Source organism: Pseudorca crassidens, chromosome 20 (assembly GCF_039906515.1).
Source record: "Pseudorca crassidens isolate mPseCra1 chromosome 20, mPseCra1.hap1, whole genome shotgun sequence".
NCBI classification, from domain to species: Eukaryota; Metazoa; Chordata; class Mammalia; order Artiodactyla; family Delphinidae; genus Pseudorca; species Pseudorca crassidens.
The window spans coordinates 56,092,255-56,111,437 of record NC_090315.1 but is presented as its reverse complement, the minus strand read 5'-3'; the positions used below and the strand labels follow the sequence as shown (position 1 = coordinate 56,111,437).

At 50.0% G+C, this 19,183-nt stretch overlaps 1 protein-coding gene across 1 annotated transcript in view; it reads right to left on the bottom strand.

The window, feature by feature from the left end:
* PLCG2 (phospholipase C gamma 2) overlaps positions 1–19,183 on the bottom strand; it is a 145,857-nt gene that overhangs the window by 83,562 nt on the left and 43,112 nt on the right. The window contains exon 3 of the mRNA XM_067717892.1: positions 1,247–1,390. Coding sequence (XP_067573993.1) covers positions 1,247–1,390 — 144 coding nt within the window. The remainder of the gene's footprint in view (positions 1–1,246; positions 1,391–19,183) is intronic.

Below are 19,183 nucleotides of genomic sequence, written 5' to 3'. Positions count from 1 at the left end.
CCCCTGCAAAGCCTTCCAGGGAATGAGGCACTGTGTATTCCTGCAGCACGCTTATGTTTGGACTACTGCTCTTATCACAGAGTACTCTAAGTTCCCGTCCACACATCTGTCTCCCCAAGGAGACTGTGAGCTCCTTAAAGGCAGCAACTGGGTCTTATTCCTCTTTACAGCCCCAATGACACATAGTACAACCTGGCACAGGGCATATGCTCAAAAGATGCCTGATGCAAGCATGAATGAGAACTCAAACCAATGAGACCTATCTGACCCTAAATTATATGTCTTTTATAACTGAGTTGTAGTAGTTCTTAAATATTCTAGATATGTTTTGTATCAGGCATATGAATTGCAATTCTTTTTCTCTATATTGTGGGTTGTCTTTTCACTTTTTTTTTCTCTTGGCCGTGCTGCATGGCTTACAGAATCTTAGTTTCCCCACCAGGGATCAAACTCAGGCCCCCTGCAGTGGAAGCTCGGAGTCCTAACCACTGGACCGCCAGGGAAGTCCCTACCTGACCCTAAATTCAAAGTCTCTAACGCTACTCAGCTTTCACGGTTTCCCCCCACTTTGGTCTACGTTTAATGCTACTTACTTTCTCTCTCGTCAGTCATGATTGTACGTCAAGTTCTAAGTCAATACATTCTGGGATTAGACCTGAAGGCAGCTACAGGCTTCTGCCCCTGAGCAAAGTGCCTGAGCTTTTTCACAGCCCTTCTCCTGGCTGCTCAGAGGCCTCTTGGACTTTCTGGTGGACTCATAGGGATGGCCTGAAATCTCACTTCCAGATACGTGTGTCTCTGTGTGTGCATGTGTGTGTGCGCATGTATGCGTTTACTGTTAAGTGTATGTACGCATGTTTACATGTGTGAGGTGGAAGATTTCAGGATAGTTCCTTCGGATCAGTTAAGCTGAATAAATGGTGCAGGCCAGACTCTGCTGGACGAAAAATGTACCTGCCTTCAGCTTTCTGCACGAGCCAGGTAGGCCCTTAATGTAATCCTTTCCACGTGCCAGTGGAGTCGGCATTATTGGGCTCCCCGTTTCACAGCTGAGCGAACTGCAGCTCAGAGAGGCTGAGTCGCTTACCCAAAGTCACACAGCTAGAAAGGGACAGGGTTAGGATTCAAAACCATGACGCCCTAAACACGCATTAGCGGTTGGGCAGGTGTGAGCATCCTGCTAGTGAACCTTCTAGGAAGGAAACAAAGACCCAGGGAGGGAGAAAAGCACATGCCATGCACCCACCTGCTAAGCTGAGCGTGTTGAGAACGAACTGGGTGCCGTACAAGATGGTGAAGCAGCACTCTTCCTTCTGGCGGACTGCTTTCGCACGCTCAAAATCCTTGGAGTTCTTCCCTGGGCGGATTTCCTTTATTTCCATGATATCCACTGAAGGAAAATTAACATCAGCCAATCAGAAGCTGGAGTTCACTCCATCTGAGGCTGCAGCCATGTGCCTGCACCCCAGACACACAGAGCCCAGCTCTTCACTCCCCAGAGTGAAGACAAGCTGGGTCAGCTTGCAGGATGATGTGCAAAAAATGAAATGCTTGTTGTTCTGAGCCACTAAGTACCGGGAGACTTGCTGTACAGCAACAGATGACAGAAAAGGAGGAAACCCATCCTCCCTAGAACCCCTGCTGCCACGTGATGCCAACTCACGCCTAGCCAAAACCTACCTGGCCAGGGTGGCACCTGACCCAAGGGTGACCCCTCCCTCCATGGGATGGCCATCTCATCTAAGGGCGACCCCCACATACAGGGTGGCCATTTGGCCCAAGAATGACCCCCTCCCCTCACAGGATGGCCACCTGATTCAAGGGAGACCCCCCCTTCCTGCCATAGGATGTCCCGTGAACTAAGGAGTGTCACAGAGTGGCAAGTCCATCCATCCTTTCCTCCCTTTCTTCTGTCAAAAAAGCACCTTTTCCTGGGATGAACCCATTTCACGTGCTTGAGGTGAAGATGATCCACACCCTGGCTCCTTTCACCACAACAAGCCAAAGGAGGGACCAAGGTCCCAGGAATGACCACGATGTCCCACCCCTGGCACGGTGATGGGCTCAGGGATGAGCACACGGCCTAAGCTGCCCCCATCAGCATCCTCCTGGGACTTATGTGGCCAAAGCTATTCATCAAATTTCTCCTGCTGCTGCCGCCAGGCTGGGGGTAGCAGGCCATGTGGCCTTCCATACAGAAAGCAAAGATTCATCCCTGATGCACTACTGAGCCCCTGGGTCCATTTGGGCTTGAAGCCACTTCTGCCCTGGAGCATGCTACCTGGGTGACCCAATAAATTCTCTTTTTTGCTTTGGTTAGTGGGAAATGAGTTTCTGTCACATGTAACCATAAGAATCCTGGGACATACATCTTTGTTCTTACACTGCACAGAGATACAGGAAAGAGGTATTCCTGGAAATGAGAGAGTAGGGAAGGAGACCTCAGCTTTGACCTGAGATCAAGGAAGCAAATAGACCCAAGTGAACACAGGCATTTTAGAGTCAGAATTGAACTGGCAGGAAAGGTTCACGGCCACTCACACATAACAGTAGGAGGAGGAGACAGAGTATTAAATTAGGGGAGGAGGGGATGGAATGAACCAAAGCTTTTTTTTTTTTAATTTATTTTTGGCTGCGTTGGGTCTTGTTGCTGCACACGGCCTTTCTCTAGTTGCGGCAAGCGGGGGCTACTCTTTGTTGCGGTGCACAGGCTTCTCATTGCGGTGGCATCTTGTTGCAGAGCACGGGCTCTAGGCACGTGAGCTCAGTGGTTGTGGCTCACGGGCTCTAGACGCAGGCTCAGTAGTTGTGCCGCACGGGCTTAGTTGCTCCACGGCACGTGGGATCTACCCGGACCAGGGCTCAAACCCGTGTCCCCTGCATTGGCAGGCGGATTCTTAACCGCTGCGCCACCAGGGAAGCCCGAACCGAAGGCTTTTCACTTTCTTACCATGGATCTAGCTAGACTGAAAACAGTTTGGGGGACAAGAATCATGAAGTGAAGTGAAAAGACTTTAAATAAACAGCATTTGCTCTGTACCCTGTGTGTGGTGGTAGCTACACAAGTCTAAACATGTGATAAAATTCCTTGAAACTACACACCAAAACAAAAACAAACCAAAGTTGAGTCCACATAAAAAATGGTGAAAACTAATTAAGGTCTGACTACTCAGCCATAAAAAAGAACAAAATAACGCCATATGCAGCAACATGGATGCAACTAGAGATGATCACACTTGGAGAAATAAGTCAGAAAGAGAAAGACAAATACCACATGATATCACTTATATGTGGAATCTAAACTATGACACAAATGAAACTATCTACAAAAAAGAAACAGAATCAGGGACATAGAGGATAGACTGGTGGTTGCCAAGGGGGAGGTGGGTGGGAAAGGGTTGGACGGGGAGTTGGGGATTAGCAGATACAAACTGGTATATGTAGAATGGATAAACAACAATGTCCTACTGTAGAGCACAGGGAACTATATTCAGTATCCTGTGATAAACCACAATGGAAAAGAATATGAAAAAGAATGTATACATATGTATAACTGAGTCATTTTGCTGTTCAGCAGTAATGAACACAATACTGTAATTCAACTATTATTGAATAAAAAATAAATTTAAAAAAACTAATTAAGGTCTGTAATTTAATAACATACCAGTGTCCATTTCCTGGGCTTGACAACTATGGTTATGAAAGATGTTATCACAGGGGGAAATTGGATGAATGGTACACAGAAACTCTGTATTATTTTTGTAATGTCATCATGAGTCTAAAATTATTTCAAACTAAAATGTCTTTTAAAACACTTATCAAGGGACTTCCCTGGTGCAGTGGTTAAGAATCCGCCTGCCAATGCAGGGGACACGGGTTCGAGCCCTGGTCCGGGAAGATCCCACATGTCACGGAGCAACTAAACCCATGTGCCACAACTACTGAGCCTGCGCTCTAGAGCCCGCAAGCCACAACTACTGAGCCCACGTGCCACGACTACTGAAGCCTGCATGCCTAGAGCCCGTGCTCCACAACAAAAGAAGCCACCGTAATGGGAATCCTGCGCACCGCAACGAAGAGCAGCCCCCACTCGCCGCAACTAGAGAAAGTCCGCGCACAGAAACAAAGACCCAACACAGCCCAAAAATAAATTTAAAAAAATCTTTTTAAACCCACTTAATTATGGGTGGTCCTATTATGGGGTGGGGGTGGGGTCAAGGGGGTCCTTCATTCCTCAAAAACTAACAACAAAACACAGAGTCTTTGTGCGCGCTCAGATTCACAACCTTCTGGGGGGTTAAATCAGCACTGCTGATTTACCTGCTTCAGCAGTTATCTGAGAACATCTGAGGTATTAATGTTTGTTCTCAGAAATCAGTTACTTACCCAACCCAGCTGACTGCCAGTTAAGAGTCTAGTGACCTTAAGCAATACTCTTTTTTTTCCTAGCTGGTCTAACAATGATTATCTAACCATTCTCTTTCCCCATAAAATATCTCTAAGAGGGAATTTCTGAATTGGCCAACTGTGAGCTTTTTTCCTTACAGCAAAATTATAATAAAAATTTGATGCGTTCATAACTAAAGAAAAAAATTTCAGATAATGTAACACTGTCTTCAGGCAATCACCAAGTCTTATCAATTCCTTCTAAATCACTCTTGAATCTATCTTCTACCCATTCCCAGGGCCGACACCATAATCCAAGCCACTGCCACCTCTCGCTTGCGCTACTGAAGTAGCCAGGAGCTACCCCCATAGTCTTTTCTATGAAATGCAGACATGCTCCAGCCACCCCTGGGCTTCAAGCTTGCTGATGGCATCCCAGTACTATTAGGACTAAGAACCAAGGCCACGTGATGACCCTGCCGACGCCATCTGGATCAACTGTGCATCCTCACTGCTGTGCTCCAGCCACACTGGCCAGCAGCTTGCATTCACTCCCCCACAGGACACCACCGCTGGCTCTGCTGGGGACGCTTTTAGCCTGGTGAGCTCCACATTCTCCCTTCCAGTTTCAGCTCAATCACCGTCAGACGCACAGAATACCCTCCAACTACTGCTATTACACACACCAAGCCCCCCTTCCCCACAGCACTGAAGACGCCAAGTGCTTAGTGGTGTGAACCGTGGATTCATGGCTCCTTCCCTAGATGGTGCATCTTTCCTCACCACTGTATCTCCACCCCTAGCAGAGCAACTGGTACACAGTGGGGCCCAATAAATAGTTGTTGAAAGAGGAAGCGGACAGAGAGAGATGGAGACACAGACAGGGACAGAACTGGAGATGGGACAGAGGGGGAGGCAGAGGGAGACAGATACACACAGATACGAACACACACAAATGGAAACAACCAGACAGGGTAAAAGAGGGGCAGAGACAACCAGATATGAACAGAAGACAAGCCATCCAGATGAGGGAGGGAGGGAGACACAACCATGCAACGTACAAAGTCAGAGAGAAAGAAACATGGGAAAAGACGGGAAAAGACTAAAATATAAACAGCCACTCTGATGATGCAAGCAGCCCTGACCAGCCCTACACCGCCCTTCACTTCAGTGCAAGCAAGGATCCTTTGGAGGCCAGCCCTGCCCCAGGAAAGGGCCGCAGGCATCCACCCTCGCCAGCCAGGACTGGCTGCCTCCATGATGTCATCCTGTTCACTTCCCCCTTTCCTGTTCCGGGATAAGTACTGGCCTATCCATCATGCTACTGATAAGACTACGCTCTCTCCGTTGGATTGCCTTTGTCCCACTGTCAAAGATCAGTTGATGATGTGTGGGGGTCTATTTCTGTTCTCTCTATTCTGTTCCATTGATCTAATTGTCTATTATTTCCCCAACGCCTCACTGTCTTGATAACTATGGCTTTCTAGTAAGCCTCAGAGTGGGGCAGCAGACACCTCTGACTTGGTTCTTCTTCAATACTGCACTGGCAATTCTCGGTGTTTTGCCTCTCCATAGAAACTTGAGGGTCAGATTGTCAATATCTACAGAATAACTTGCTGGGATATTGACTGGGATTGTGTTGACTCTACACCAAGTTGCAAAGAACTGACATATTGAGTCCTTCTATCCATAAACGCAGAGTATTTATTCAGCATACTCTGTCAGCCAGACGCTCTCCTGGATGTACACACTCCTGACCTCCAAAGGTCCTACAGACACACTAGCTTCATCCATGAGACTAGAAATAAAGGCAATAATAATAATCATGTACCACTCTTACAGAGCACTTCCTACATGCCAGGCACAGTGCTAATGCTCTGCACATGTCACAGGTCGGTTCCCTGGAAGCCAAGCCTGAGGCAAGGATTCTTTTTGAGGTTTCTATTGGGCGGTGGGGTGGCGGGAGGGTGGTCAAAGGACAAAGGACTGCAGAAATAGATGAGGCAGGAGAATAAAGCTAGGCTGTGGTCCCAGCAGGGGACGGGCTTCAGCATGGTCACAGGAGGCGCTGGAGCCTGGATCACACCAGGAAAGTGAGTCTCCTGGAAACAGCGAGGCTGTCCTCTTGCTGTCCCATGACTGTCCCCATTATACAGATGAGGAAACAGGCATGCAGAGGTGAAGTACCTCGGCCAGGGTCACCAGCCAGCAAGTGGAAGAGCCAGGATCTGAACCCTTACGTTGCTTCTCACGGTCAAGCAGGCGACGCTGAGAAGCCACGTCAGGACACGCAGCCCTCTTCCCACCGCGCTCCAGTCAGCAAGTCTCACCGTACATGGGCCTCCTGGCTATGTCGGCTCTCATTTCAGTGACTTCTCGACACCGCCTTCCTTCTCCCCCTCCCTGCACTGATCTAGCCCGTCATTTTTACATCTGTGCCATAGAGTTCCTCACCAGCACCACCCGCATTCATAGGTTTCTTCATTGGCTGCCTGTTTGCTCTCTCCTCTAAGCCCCAGGAGGACAAGGGTCGTGTCCGCCCTGTTCACGACTGGAGCCTCACACCCAGCTACGTCAGAGCCTGGATCAGAGCAGAAATTCAGACTGCCGTGGAACACATGATTAGGTTTCCTGGGTGTCTCAGCTTGGCTTCCCCCAGAAGCGGACCCTGAGACAAGGATTTGAGCACATGCAGTTTATCCAGGAGCTGATCCCAGGAAACACCAGCAGAGGAGCAGGGAAGTGAGACAGAGAAGGGAAGGCGCTGATAAGGAGGCTGCTATGTCATCATCCTGGTACCCCAGGGGCACAGGGAGCTGCATGGGGATCTGGGAGCCCCTTAGAGTTTGCCCCACCGAGAGAGGGAGGGAGCTGGGGTGTTATCCCCCAACCTCCAACTGCTATTGGTTGAGGGCTGCTTTTAGGGGCCCTTAACTCCCCAGGCCTCAGGCAAAGAGTTGCAGCATTCACGGCAACGGGCCTTTAATGTGCAGCAGTGACTAATATGGCAGCAGGGTTAGGCCTCGGCATCCTCTGCTATATCAGGTTATCGAACTGGTAGTTTCTATGCTACCCCCATGGAAGCCGGCGATCAGATGTCTGAGGGGTCAAAGCTGCAATGTCTCTCTAGTTCAGGCAGAACAGTGGCAGATGTGGACAAGTCCCAGCTGTTGCGGGAACAGCGTCTCTGGGCTCCCCCAGGAGAGATCCTACATGGAGACGGGACGAGATGTTACTGCCCCGGTACATTCTGTAGCCCCAGAGGTATCCTGGATCAGCAGGTGGTTCTGGAATTACAGGTATCAGTGCACTCCCTCGCTCACTCTCTCTTTTTAATGTGACAGCTTTTTAAAGATATAGTTCACATGCCATACAGGTCATCCACATGAAGTATACAATTCAATGACTTTTAGTATATTCACAGACTTGTGCAACCACCACCAGCATCGATGTTAGAACATTTTCATCCCCCCAAAAAGAAACCCATACCCTTCAGCCTCCACATTTCCCACTCAGCCCACACCAGCCCCCGGACAACACTCATCTACTTTCAGTCTATAGAGACTTGCCTGTTCTGGATGTTTCATATAGAGAGAGGCATACGATACGTGGTCTTTTGTGTCTCGCTTTTAAATTCACTTGGCAGAAGATCTCTGAGGTTCCTCCGTGTTGTAGCACGTGTCAGTACTTCATTTTTATGAATGAATAATATTCCACTGTATGGATTTGGTCTATCCATTTACCCACTGATGGACATTTGGGTTGTTTCCACCTTTTCGTTATTGTAAATAGTACAGCTATGAACATCTGCAGACAGGTTTCTGTCTGAACATACAGGTTTCTTTTTGAACACCCGTTTTCAGTTATCTCAGGTTTCTGGTAGGAGTGGAAATTGGTCCTCTATCGACTATACCCTCAGGGCTGCAGGTGTAACGGTGACGTGCCCCCTTCATGCCACGCGGCTGACCAGCCACCAACCCGGGCCAGCGATGGTGCCCGAATGTAGGTGGCCAGTCACTTGCTGTGCGTGAGCTACCACCGAGCCCTTCAAAGCTGTCACCACTACTTCCCAGGCCTTCTGGGCAAGCAGGGGCCACCTCCAGAGACACAGAGGTGCTCACTCTCTGGCCACCCCCTTGATTACCAGGGGCCCCAGGAAGTCAGGAAGGAAATCCCTGGCCAGTGGGAGTGGTTTTCTATTTGACAACTGGCAGAGTCTGCAAGGGCCCTTTGGGCATTTTTGTTGGCATGCCCAGTACTTGATCTTGCATCACACGGGGGCACCTTCCTTGCTGAAGGGTGGTCCCAGCACACCAGGCGTGCGGAGCAGCAAGAAGCGTAAGGCCGGCTGCACCCAGCCGGGTTAATCCCAAACCACCTTTCGGACCTGCCGCTGGGAATAAAACCCTAGTGCCGGGGATGCAAATCCACAGGTTTCCAAGGGTCCCCCAGGTCGTGACAAGCCCATGGCTGGTGAGGAGCAGATAGACTCTGGAACCAGTCCACCTGGGTTCAAATCCAGCAGGTGGTTTCAGGCAGTAACTTCACCTCTTCCTGCCTCCATTTCCTCATGTGAGCAATAGAAGAAACAATGGTCTCCCCACGCGGTGTTCTTTGAGGATTAAATGAAAGTGTGTCCGTAGGTGCGCATGCATGCACGCGTGCGTGTGAATTAAAATAGTGTCTGGTAATTTTAACTAATGAAGATGTAGTAACTTCTAAGTGCTTGTCAGCTACTATTTTTTTAATTATTAACACAGTGGAATAAAGCTGAACTCGTATAAGGCCTAAGGAAAAACACCATCTCTCAACTTATCTGTTGTGGAAACTGAAGAGGCAGATTCTTACGTAGTGATGTGGAAAAGCTCCACGACAGCTTACATAAACAGGACACCAGATTTACGTGCCTGCATCTGTGTGTGTGTGGGTCCACATGTATGTACAAACGTGTGCGTGCACACCTTGTATACAGGTGCCCGCTGCTGTTCAAATTCTCACTATATTAATATTTACTGTAACTCGCAAACATTTTTTACCTAAAATGCACCACAAAGATCACACACCTGCTACAGGAAGGTCAGGTGCAGGCACCTGTGGAAATACTGCTGTGTATCAGTCCGCATTAGAGAGGAACATGTCCAGTGCCCTGACGCTGAAAATCATCACGCAGCAAACCTAGTGTCCTGCCCACCCTATTCAGTCTTAGCATCTACTTCCGGCAAGCCAGAGTCCAATTTAGATGACCTCTTTAGTGTTTTTAACAGATCTCATTGTCATTTCTATCAAGTTACAAAGTAGTTACAGGACAGAAAAAAATCAAAATTCAGAACCAATACCATGTAGTATCATATGTATGAGTAATAAGTTCATGAAAGCATCAAATCGTTAGGTATTTGTTGCTGTCAATGCTTCGTATGCTTACAGAAATATTTGATGGGCTGGTTTCTAGGTGATTAAGGGTGTCAAGCAATACTGGGGAAACTGGTTGGGTTTTTTCGAGCTGTTGGTAATGTGCCACCACTTGTATCCATGTAATATGACATAATACACTGCTATCCAAAGAAAGATGCTCTCTACTGTGTTTCCAGGAATGCATTAGGCTCAGCTAAGGAGGGATGCCTGTATTTGTACATGTGCTCATATGTGTGTAAAAGCATGAGAAAACGTTAAAAAAAGAGATTCCCACCAATTTGCTGACCATAGGGATTACTGGTGGGAAGGGGGATGCGCAAACGGTGGCAACGGGAGCTTGATCTGCACTGGTTGAAATTCTGGCCAAGGGGCACAGAGTCGGTAAGAGGACCGACTTTACTTTCCAAGTCGGCTCTGGTGGCCAGAGCTCGGGCCGAGTGTGCTCGTGCAGTCGGGCTCTGCAGCCGTGCTTCCTGCTTGAAGAAGTAAGATAACACAGCCACAGAAGCAAAGCCTTGTCTCTGAAACCTCCCCCTGCTTCCCGGCATCACCTCGGGTCTTCCCCAGGTCCGGCCACCCCTCCCCACCCATCACCTACAGATGCACACTTGGGGTTCTCTGCCCCCTCTGTCGGTTGTCCCCATGCCCCTGTTCTTCGACTCCTGTTTCCTTCCTCCTCCCACTCTTGGTTCTGGGCCGCGTCTTGCTGACCCGCCGCACGCCTGGAACATCCTCCTATCCTCACGTGACCTATTCCCCAATTTCCTCACTCGACCTCAAGCGGCACCACCCCCCAACAAGCTGAACAAAGTATCTTCAAGGAAGCTCCAGATGTACCCAAGGGGAAGAGACAGAGAAGGTTCGGGGACCTTCCTGCACATACCCACCCACCCTCCTTTTTCCATCTTTCAGTCATTCAACCAACCAGGTAGGTAGTGACCATCTCGCTGAGTGGCAAGGATGAAGCCGACAGGCACAGTCCCCGTCCCCAGGAGCTCAGAGCCTGGGAGGACAGACCCTGTCCGAACCTGCACACAAGCACGTAAACCCACCACCACGCTAAACACCTCAAGGGAGCAAAATCAAGTCTACACGGGGGCTTCTTCCCAGCAAGGAGAAGAAAGGCTTCTCGGGGGCATGCATCTTGGCTGAGTTCTGAAGGCTAGAGTTATCCTGGTGAAGGGGGAGCAGAAAGCCCTGGAAGGAGTCCCGGGCTCCAGAGACCCTGGTTCAAATCCCAGCTCTGCTCCCCAAAGACGCCTGGGAGGTTGGGCAAGTCACCTCCCTTCTCTCTGCAATTTCCTCATCTGCACTCACAGTGGTACAGTAGCTCCTTCACTGAGCTGCTCTGCAAACAAGATGAAATTACATTAAATAAAAACTGCAGTGGCCCCCAGGCGGTCTCACAGTCAGGGTTAGTTGAGCTCTTGGGATGAATGTTCTTTCGTAGCATCTTTCAATAACACCTTCACCACTGCTGGTGGTTTCACTTTGTCTCAGTGTTGCTCTGTCTCAGTGAAGGACCCTGCTTTACAAAACCAAGGGTGTGGGATTATTTCACATACACAGCAGCATCTGACCTTGAAGTCAGATAAAAAAACTGAGATGCACCACAGAACACAGTTACAAGAGGTTCAACGTGGGAGAGGAGAAAGGGCCCAACTTTAAAAGAATCTAGAAGACACGTGCTTAAAGTTCCACTCTACTTGTCCCGGCTATGCAGCTTGGGACAGGTTTCTTTATTCTAGCCTAGCCTCTGCCTTCTTATAGGTAACATGGGGAAATAATATCCCTCCCACAGGTAGACATACCTAAAAGAACTTGGTAGAACATTAAAAATTATTTTAAAGCCTAGAGATGGGAAGTGAGGGGGGCCGTTCTCATCTTCCTTGTTGAAAATGTAAGAAACAATGGATGAGACTGTGCTGACAGCCAGAGGAGAATATGCCACCTCATGCTTCCACAGAGAGACTTTTCCAGAATCACAACACGCCAATAATTATTTAGCTGTTCCTGGAATGCTCTGTATCCAGGCAGAAATGTTTGAAGGACTGTTTTATGGGTGTTTAAGAGTTTTAAGTGATCCTGGAGAAACTGACTGGCCTCCTCTTCCCTCCGGGGACTCCCTCTCCCCATGGGAGCAGGGAACGCTCTCGGACAGCAGAGTCTGGAAGAAGGAACCGGGCTTGCCCAGCTCAGCCTCCTGGTCCAGCTCTGGTCCAATCCATCCCCCAAGAACCACATGCCCTGCCCTACTCCCTGCCACATGGAGTGGACATCCAACAGTGCCAGTGACAGAGTGAGCAGGTCAGGGGTCAGGGGCCAGAGGTCAATTCTAAACCAGACTCTTAAGGCAGCTCAAACACAGAGCAAACCTTCTCATAGCCAGTTACGAGTTACCTGAGTTTCAGTTCTTGTTTCCAAACTCAAGAGAACATGAGAGAAAGAGGAGTCTTATGAACTGGTCAGCTGAAACCCCAAGCACTAACTAACCATCAAATATAATTCTTTAAATATGCATTGTTTTAGTGTCACTTAAACTTCATGTTTCCTCCCTCCTGCTGGAAATGAAATCATCCCATGCGTGTGATATGGGAGAGGACTTTAATAAGAGTAGCTACATTTTTTTGATGTCTTAATTGTGATGTATTTTAATAGGAATTGGAAAAATACAGATCTAGCATCCTCTAAACTGTGAGATCAAAGTTCCTTCTCTACAAATTTAAGTTAAAAAGAGTCCATTTTAAAATATGTATATAAAACAGGTATTGTGCAGATATTTCAAACATCATTAAGGCATTAAAGGAAGGACTCACTCCCTTACGCCCAGCCTATTAAAATTTTAATTTGCTTTGCCTTAGACCAGTATTGTGAATCAAAATTACACAGAAGGCCTTCGTTGTACAAAGGCTATATATAGATATTTCCCCCACGGGAATCAACCAGTTTTTGGTTTGGGGTGTTTTGGAGTCATATGTGCTTTTGACACTTTCTCAAATGTCAGTCATTTGATTACCAACTTTGTCAAGTGAGCCGTACCTGCATGGTGCTGGCACTGTTTGTCTAATATTTATCTTTAAATCAACTCACCTTTTTCACTTGAACAGATGTATTTTAAAAATGGGTTTATGGGGGGCTTCCCTGGTGGCGCAGTGGTTGGGAATCTGCCTGCCTATCAGGGGACGTGGGTTCGAGCCCTGGTCTGGGAAGATCCCACATGCCGCGGAGCAACTGGGCCCGTGAGCCACAACTACTGAGCCTGCGCGTCTGGAGCCTGTGCTCCGCAACGGGAGAGGCCGCGACAGTGAGAGGCCCGCGCACCGCGATGAAGAGTGGCCCCCGCTCGCCTCAACTGGAGAAAGCTCTCGCACAGAAACGAAGACCCAACACAGCCAAAAATAAATAAATAGATTTATTTAAAAAAAAAGGGGTTTATGCCTTACGGTAAAAAGAAAACCAGTCCCGCCCACCATACGTTATAGGAATTGTAAAATAACGCAGTCAGTGGAAACAGGACAGTGTTAAATTCTGCCTAAAACCAGCTGATGCCAAAAAGAAACCCTCATGTGCTCCTGCGTTGTAAGAGGACAAAAGCAGGCGTGTTAGAGGGCGTGAGGCCGAGTTCACCATAGTAAGTAAGACTCACAGAAGGACACAGAAGCAAAGCGGTGGTTGCCTCGTGGGGACAGTGGCCACAGAGCTGGACATGTGTCAATTTGAGCTCAGGCTCACCTCGCTTGCCTTTTACCATAGGTTTGTTATATCTTATTAAAGAAAAATGCCTTTCAAAATGAGACGTGTTAAAATTTTAGAAATGCAGGTGGGTGTGGTTATTAAGAGGGATTTCGGTGGTGATGGAACTTCCAATATCTTGACTGTGGCGGGGGATACGGGGACCTACCCATGGGATAAAATCGTACAAAACAAACAGATACACACAGAGTATAAGGACAACTGGGGAAATCTGAGTAAGTCGGGTAGTGGACTGAATCAGCGCCAGCGTCCTGGCTGTGATGTCACACTACAGTTCTGCAAGATGTTACCACTGGGGGAAACAGCACAGTCCACCTGGAAAATGAATCTTCATTTATCTCAAAAGAATCTTCAATTATCTCAATGAAATTTGCAATTAAAAATACAGAGTATGGGGCTTCCCTGGTGGCTCAGTGGTTAAGAATCCGCCTGCCAATGCAGGGGACACGGGTTCAAGCCCTGGTCCGGGAAGATGCCACATGCCGCGGAGCAACTAAGCCCGTGCGCCACAACTACTGAGCCTGCGCTCTAGAGCCTGTGAGGCACAACTACTGGGCCGGCGTCCTGCAACTACTGAAGCCCGCGCGCCTAGAGCCCGTGCTGCGCAACAAGAGAAGCCACCGCAGTGAGAAGCCCGCTCGCCGCAACTAGAGAAAGCCAGTGCACAGCAACAAAGACCCAACGCAGCCAAAAATAAATGAATAAAAAATAAATAAATTTACAAAAAAAAGAAATACAGAATATCAAGAAAGAAAGAAACCAACCATGCTAGTAGCAAACAGATATTCTCCCTGACATGACTAGAAAGACCAGAAAGGAACTTTGAAGCGAAGGATGCTCCCACCACCAGCTCACGTTCCACAGGCCCTGCCTGGAAATCGTGCTTTGCCAGGGCCCCGAGCATGGTCTCCCCTGGGGGACACTGGGGACAGCATCCCTTACCCCTCCCCACAGGCTGATTCTCCATTCTAGGAGCCAGCCCTGTGCTCCTCCTTCCACCAGGAATCCATACTATTTCTAGCCGGACCAGAAACAGATGCGCATGGGGCTGGCCGATAAGTCAGTCACTGAAACCCAGAGGAAGTGGCCTGCAGGGGACCCACGGCGGGGCCTAGCTTGGGGCCCCACTCATTCTGCAAAGGCCAAGGACGGCAGCCAAAAACACAATTTCTATGTACGTCCGCAAGGAGCCTGAGTTCTCAGCACCTGCAGAAGGACAGCGTGGGTTCCCCTTGTAACAAGAGAACAGCCTCTCGTCCCATCTTCCCCCTGCCTGACCTCAGTCCAACCAGCAGCACTACACATAAACACACACTCATTCTTTGAGTCTGATGGTTCTTTTCTTGTTATTTTTTCACAGGAAAAGAAAGGTTCTGAGAATACAGACAATTATCTCAACTTTGACCAGGTTTGTGTAGAGAAAATTCTCGAGGTTGACTGATGTTGAATCTTCCCATGGAAAACGCTGGTCCTCATCTTTCTACCAGGAACCTCTTGGCTTCAGAGGAAACCAAAGAGGAGCAAAAGGGCAGGGAAGCCACATTCACAGAAACATCTAGTACAGCCAGGCAACACATCAGGGATTCTGATGCGAGCCGAGATCGTCATCTGCGTCCCAGAGATGGGGACACTGAGACTGAGGCCACACTGGTGGAGCCAGGACTTGAACCCCAGCAGTCTGGTTCCCAGCCTGTGCTCTTAATCACTATACAGGGAAGAAAGACCTCCCCGCTGCTCAGACCTCACCCTGGGCCAACTGGGTCCTGCTAGATTCTTCCTCTCGGGAGCATCCTTGCAAGGGTCCCGGCTCCAAAAGCCCTACACAGACAGCAGCAACTCTGACAGTTCACAGTTTACCGACCACCAACCAAGTGTAATACTCAGTGTCCATTACCTCAGCGGTGCCTCCTGCAGCCCTAAGGGGTGAGTGGCCACCGTTGTCAGCACCCCCACTTTGCAGAGGAGTAAACAGGCTCTGGCAGGCTGGGTGACCCGGGTGCGAGTCCTGCTGGTCCAGCTCCAGAGCCGGCACACTCCAGCACCCACCCAGGCGGACTCAACAACCAATTCCGCCAGCAGAAAACGGAGCCCGGCCAAGGTCAAGCCCAGGGTAGAAACACCTGAGTTGGAGGGAAAACAGACCAGACCCTGCTTACAAAATATTTATTAGGTGCCAGAGCTGACCTCACCATCTCCTTAATCCTCTGCCAACCTTGGGAACAAACCCCCATTTTCCAGGCTCAGCTCAGGAAGGTGAAGTCATTCCCTCAGGGCCACCTGGCTGGGCCTCGATGCCAAAGGCAGCAGGGTGGCGATGTGGTTGGTGGTGGTGTAGAGAGAGAGCCCCGCCAAACCGGGGAGCCTGGCTCTCTCCCCTCCCCACTTCTATTTCCGAGCGGGCTGCTCCCCCCAGGGCCTCTCCGAAAACCCTTGCGTCAACAGGACAGATACTGGCTAAACGTAGCTCCTCTCTTTGAAGCCAAGCCTCAGGGGGCAGAGGGAGATGCCAAGCGTATTCGGGGCTCCCACTGCCAAAGTCAATCCCTGGATGAGACAGGCAGAGATACCTTTTCACCCTCCGGCTTCTCCTGCAGGCACTGGGCCGTGCTGGCCAGAAAAACGGCTCAGGACCCTCGGCGTGACTGACAGGGCCATGATCAAGGGAAAGGGCTCTGAGGGATGAGGACAGACCGCAAAAGAAGGCCCTGCTCTTCCAGAAGCCGTCCCCAGAGTCCTGCGGTGAACACACGACACACTGGTCATTCCCACCCGGCCCTCCCGGCCTAGAAAGCCCTCCAGAGAAGTAAAGCCCTCATCCTTTAAAGGGGGATTTCATCCTGGGGTCCGTGGGCCTTCGTGGGGTCCTTAAACCCCCAACACAGTGCCTTCCAGGCAGGGAAGGAGCAGACTCTCCGGAAGCCCAGAAGCAGGAAAGAGCATTCATCTCAGCCCAAGGCCCAGCTCAAATGCCCCCTTTCTGGGAGGGCTTTCCTTCCTCTTCTCAACTTCCCCTTTCCGGGTCCTCATCACACTTACGGTAATTACTCGTTCCTCTGCTTTAGCGCTACAACCTTGGCGCCGGTGCCGGCCCCGGCCCCGGGCCCCGGGCAAGCATGGCACGCTAGAAGCCTTCAAACAGTTACAGGCGCGGACGCCTGGACCTCTGGGAGCCTAACAACTGCCTGTGCCGCCTCCCATCATGCTCCCCTACAGCTAACTGGGCACCGCGGTCTCCCCCGCCAGACGCAAGGCAGGAGGGCCGGCCTCTGCCTCATTCTTCAGCTTTGCAGGAATGGGCTCTGGCCCTCACGATGCCCTCAGTCAGCTCAGTATCAGACTGCTCAGAGAAGGTTAACTAAAATGGCAAATTCTGCTCGAAAAGGAAAAGGAATGAATGCATCAGGAAATATGCCTTTATCTCCTTGCTGCTTAACCTGAGGGTTATTCCTAAAAAGCAGCTGCTATGTGGAGCGGAGGCCGGGAGAAGGATGCCGACCATCTATCGCCACCATGGAAATGATGCTAATGGCCTCCCGGTATCCACAGTGCGTCAGGCACTGCGTGCATTTCCTCGTCTGAGCATCAGAGCACCACAATATTATTATGATTACTCCCATTTAACAGAGGGGAAGACTGAGGCTGGAAGACTAGAAAGCCGGCAGCTGGTAACTGGCTCCAGGCTCCCAAGCCCAACGGCGGGGCATGACCAGTTCCAGCAAGACAGCAGCCTGCAGATGTCGGTCCCTTCTGCTGGGGGCAGAGAAGGGCCCTGTGGCCCCTGCTTTGCCTTTGCAAATGAGTTTTCACTGTGGTTAGCGAGCCAGCCCTTCATTTCCCCACGAGGCTCAGAGTTTTGCAAACCAAGGTTGCGGGGTAGGGGGTGGCAGTTCCTGTTACAACGAGCTAGAAGGTGAGAGCCTTCCTTCCCTTTAAGAGAGGGCAGGACTGGGGCAAGAGGGTCCCCCAAGCACTCCAGTCCAGGCAGGTCCACCCCGAGACCTCCCTGCACAAGGATATGAGTCCAGCGCGGGGGCATGAACGATTGTCTAACTCCACAGCCTGGGGTGGAAACCCACAGCGTGCCTCCTCTTTCCCAGTATTTGCCAGGGAGCCAGGCTGTGCTCCCAACTGGAGCTCGGGGCATCAGAGGGTCAAGTCCCAGCCCCACGGTCACTCCACCCACAACCCTGCCAGCTCCCATTCCCCCTGCAAAAGAGAGACACATTAAGTAGGGTCAGGCTCACGGAGGTGATGCGGGGATTTAAGGAGTCGACAGCTCACATCAAAGAGGATTCTATTCTAAGGAGGCAGACAGGTAAATCAGTATGTATTATATCTGGTGGTGGTAAGTGCTCTAAGAATTAAACCAAAGCAGGGACTTCTCTGGCGGTGCAGTGGTTAAGACTCCACGCTTCCAGCGCAGGGGGCAAGGGTCTGATCCCTGGTTGGGGAACTAGGATCCTACATGCTGTGTGGTGCAGCCGAAAAAAGAACAAAACAAAGTAGAGTGAGGCCTGGAGGGTGACGGGGTACGGGAGAAGCTTGGGTAGCAGGTGGGATGCGGGAGGCCACCTCGGAGGAGGTGCTCTCTAAACTGAGGCTTGAAGGAAGCAAGGGCAGATCCATGTAGATGTCTGGGGAAGAATATTCCAAGAAGAGCAAACAGCAAGTACAAAGGCCCCGAGGGGAAATGTGCAATGCTGTGTTCCCAAGAGGGAAATGTGCGTGTGTGTCCTGCATTCTGCTCAGCTCCTGGATGTGAGGAACAGAAGGGCGCTGCCCGGACACACGGCATGTGCTCCCTGGAGCCTCCATGGCCCCCAGTGCCTGCCCATCTCACCTCTCCCACCTGTACACTCTGATCACACCAGCTCCACATGTGTACCTTCAGTCATTCCTCCTGCCTGGCGCACACACCTGTACGGCCTTTGCACCTGCCTGGAGCCCCATCCCCGCACCTTTCTCATCCCTGTCCACCGTCACCCACTGTAACCAGCCGGCTCTCTCTGGGGTCCTCTGGAGTGTGCTGTGGCCCTGGTGGGTGGTGGCGCCATGTTTTTTTATATACTTATGATTACAGTTTTACTATAAAAGACAGAACTCAGGAACAGCCAGATGAAGAGAGAGGTACAGCAAGGTTTATGAGGGTCCTAAACACAGAGCTTCCATCCCTTCTCTTTGGGGAATCAGGGCTCAGCACTCTCCTGGCACCTCGGCATGTTCACCAACCAGGAAGTACCAACAAGCTTTGGTGTCCGGAGTTTTTCAAACTGGGGTTTCATTACATGGACATAATTGATTGAACGTAGACCTCATGATTGAACACAATCTCCAACACCCCTTCCTCTCTTCTCTCACTGGAGGTCAGGCTGTTTTAACATCCCAACCCTCTCATCACAAGTCTGGCTTTTTGTTGACCAGCCCCATCCTGAGTCATCTCATCTCATTAGTATAAACTCAGGTGTGATCCAAACGGCTCTACATAATAAGGACACTTATTTTACTTGGGAAATTCCAAAGATTTCGATTCTCCTTCCCAGGAACCAGGGACAAAGACCGGTCCAATTCTTTGTTACACAGCAGTAGGTCTTCTTGAAGTCCCTGCACTGCTAACAAGGAGGCTTCTGGCCAT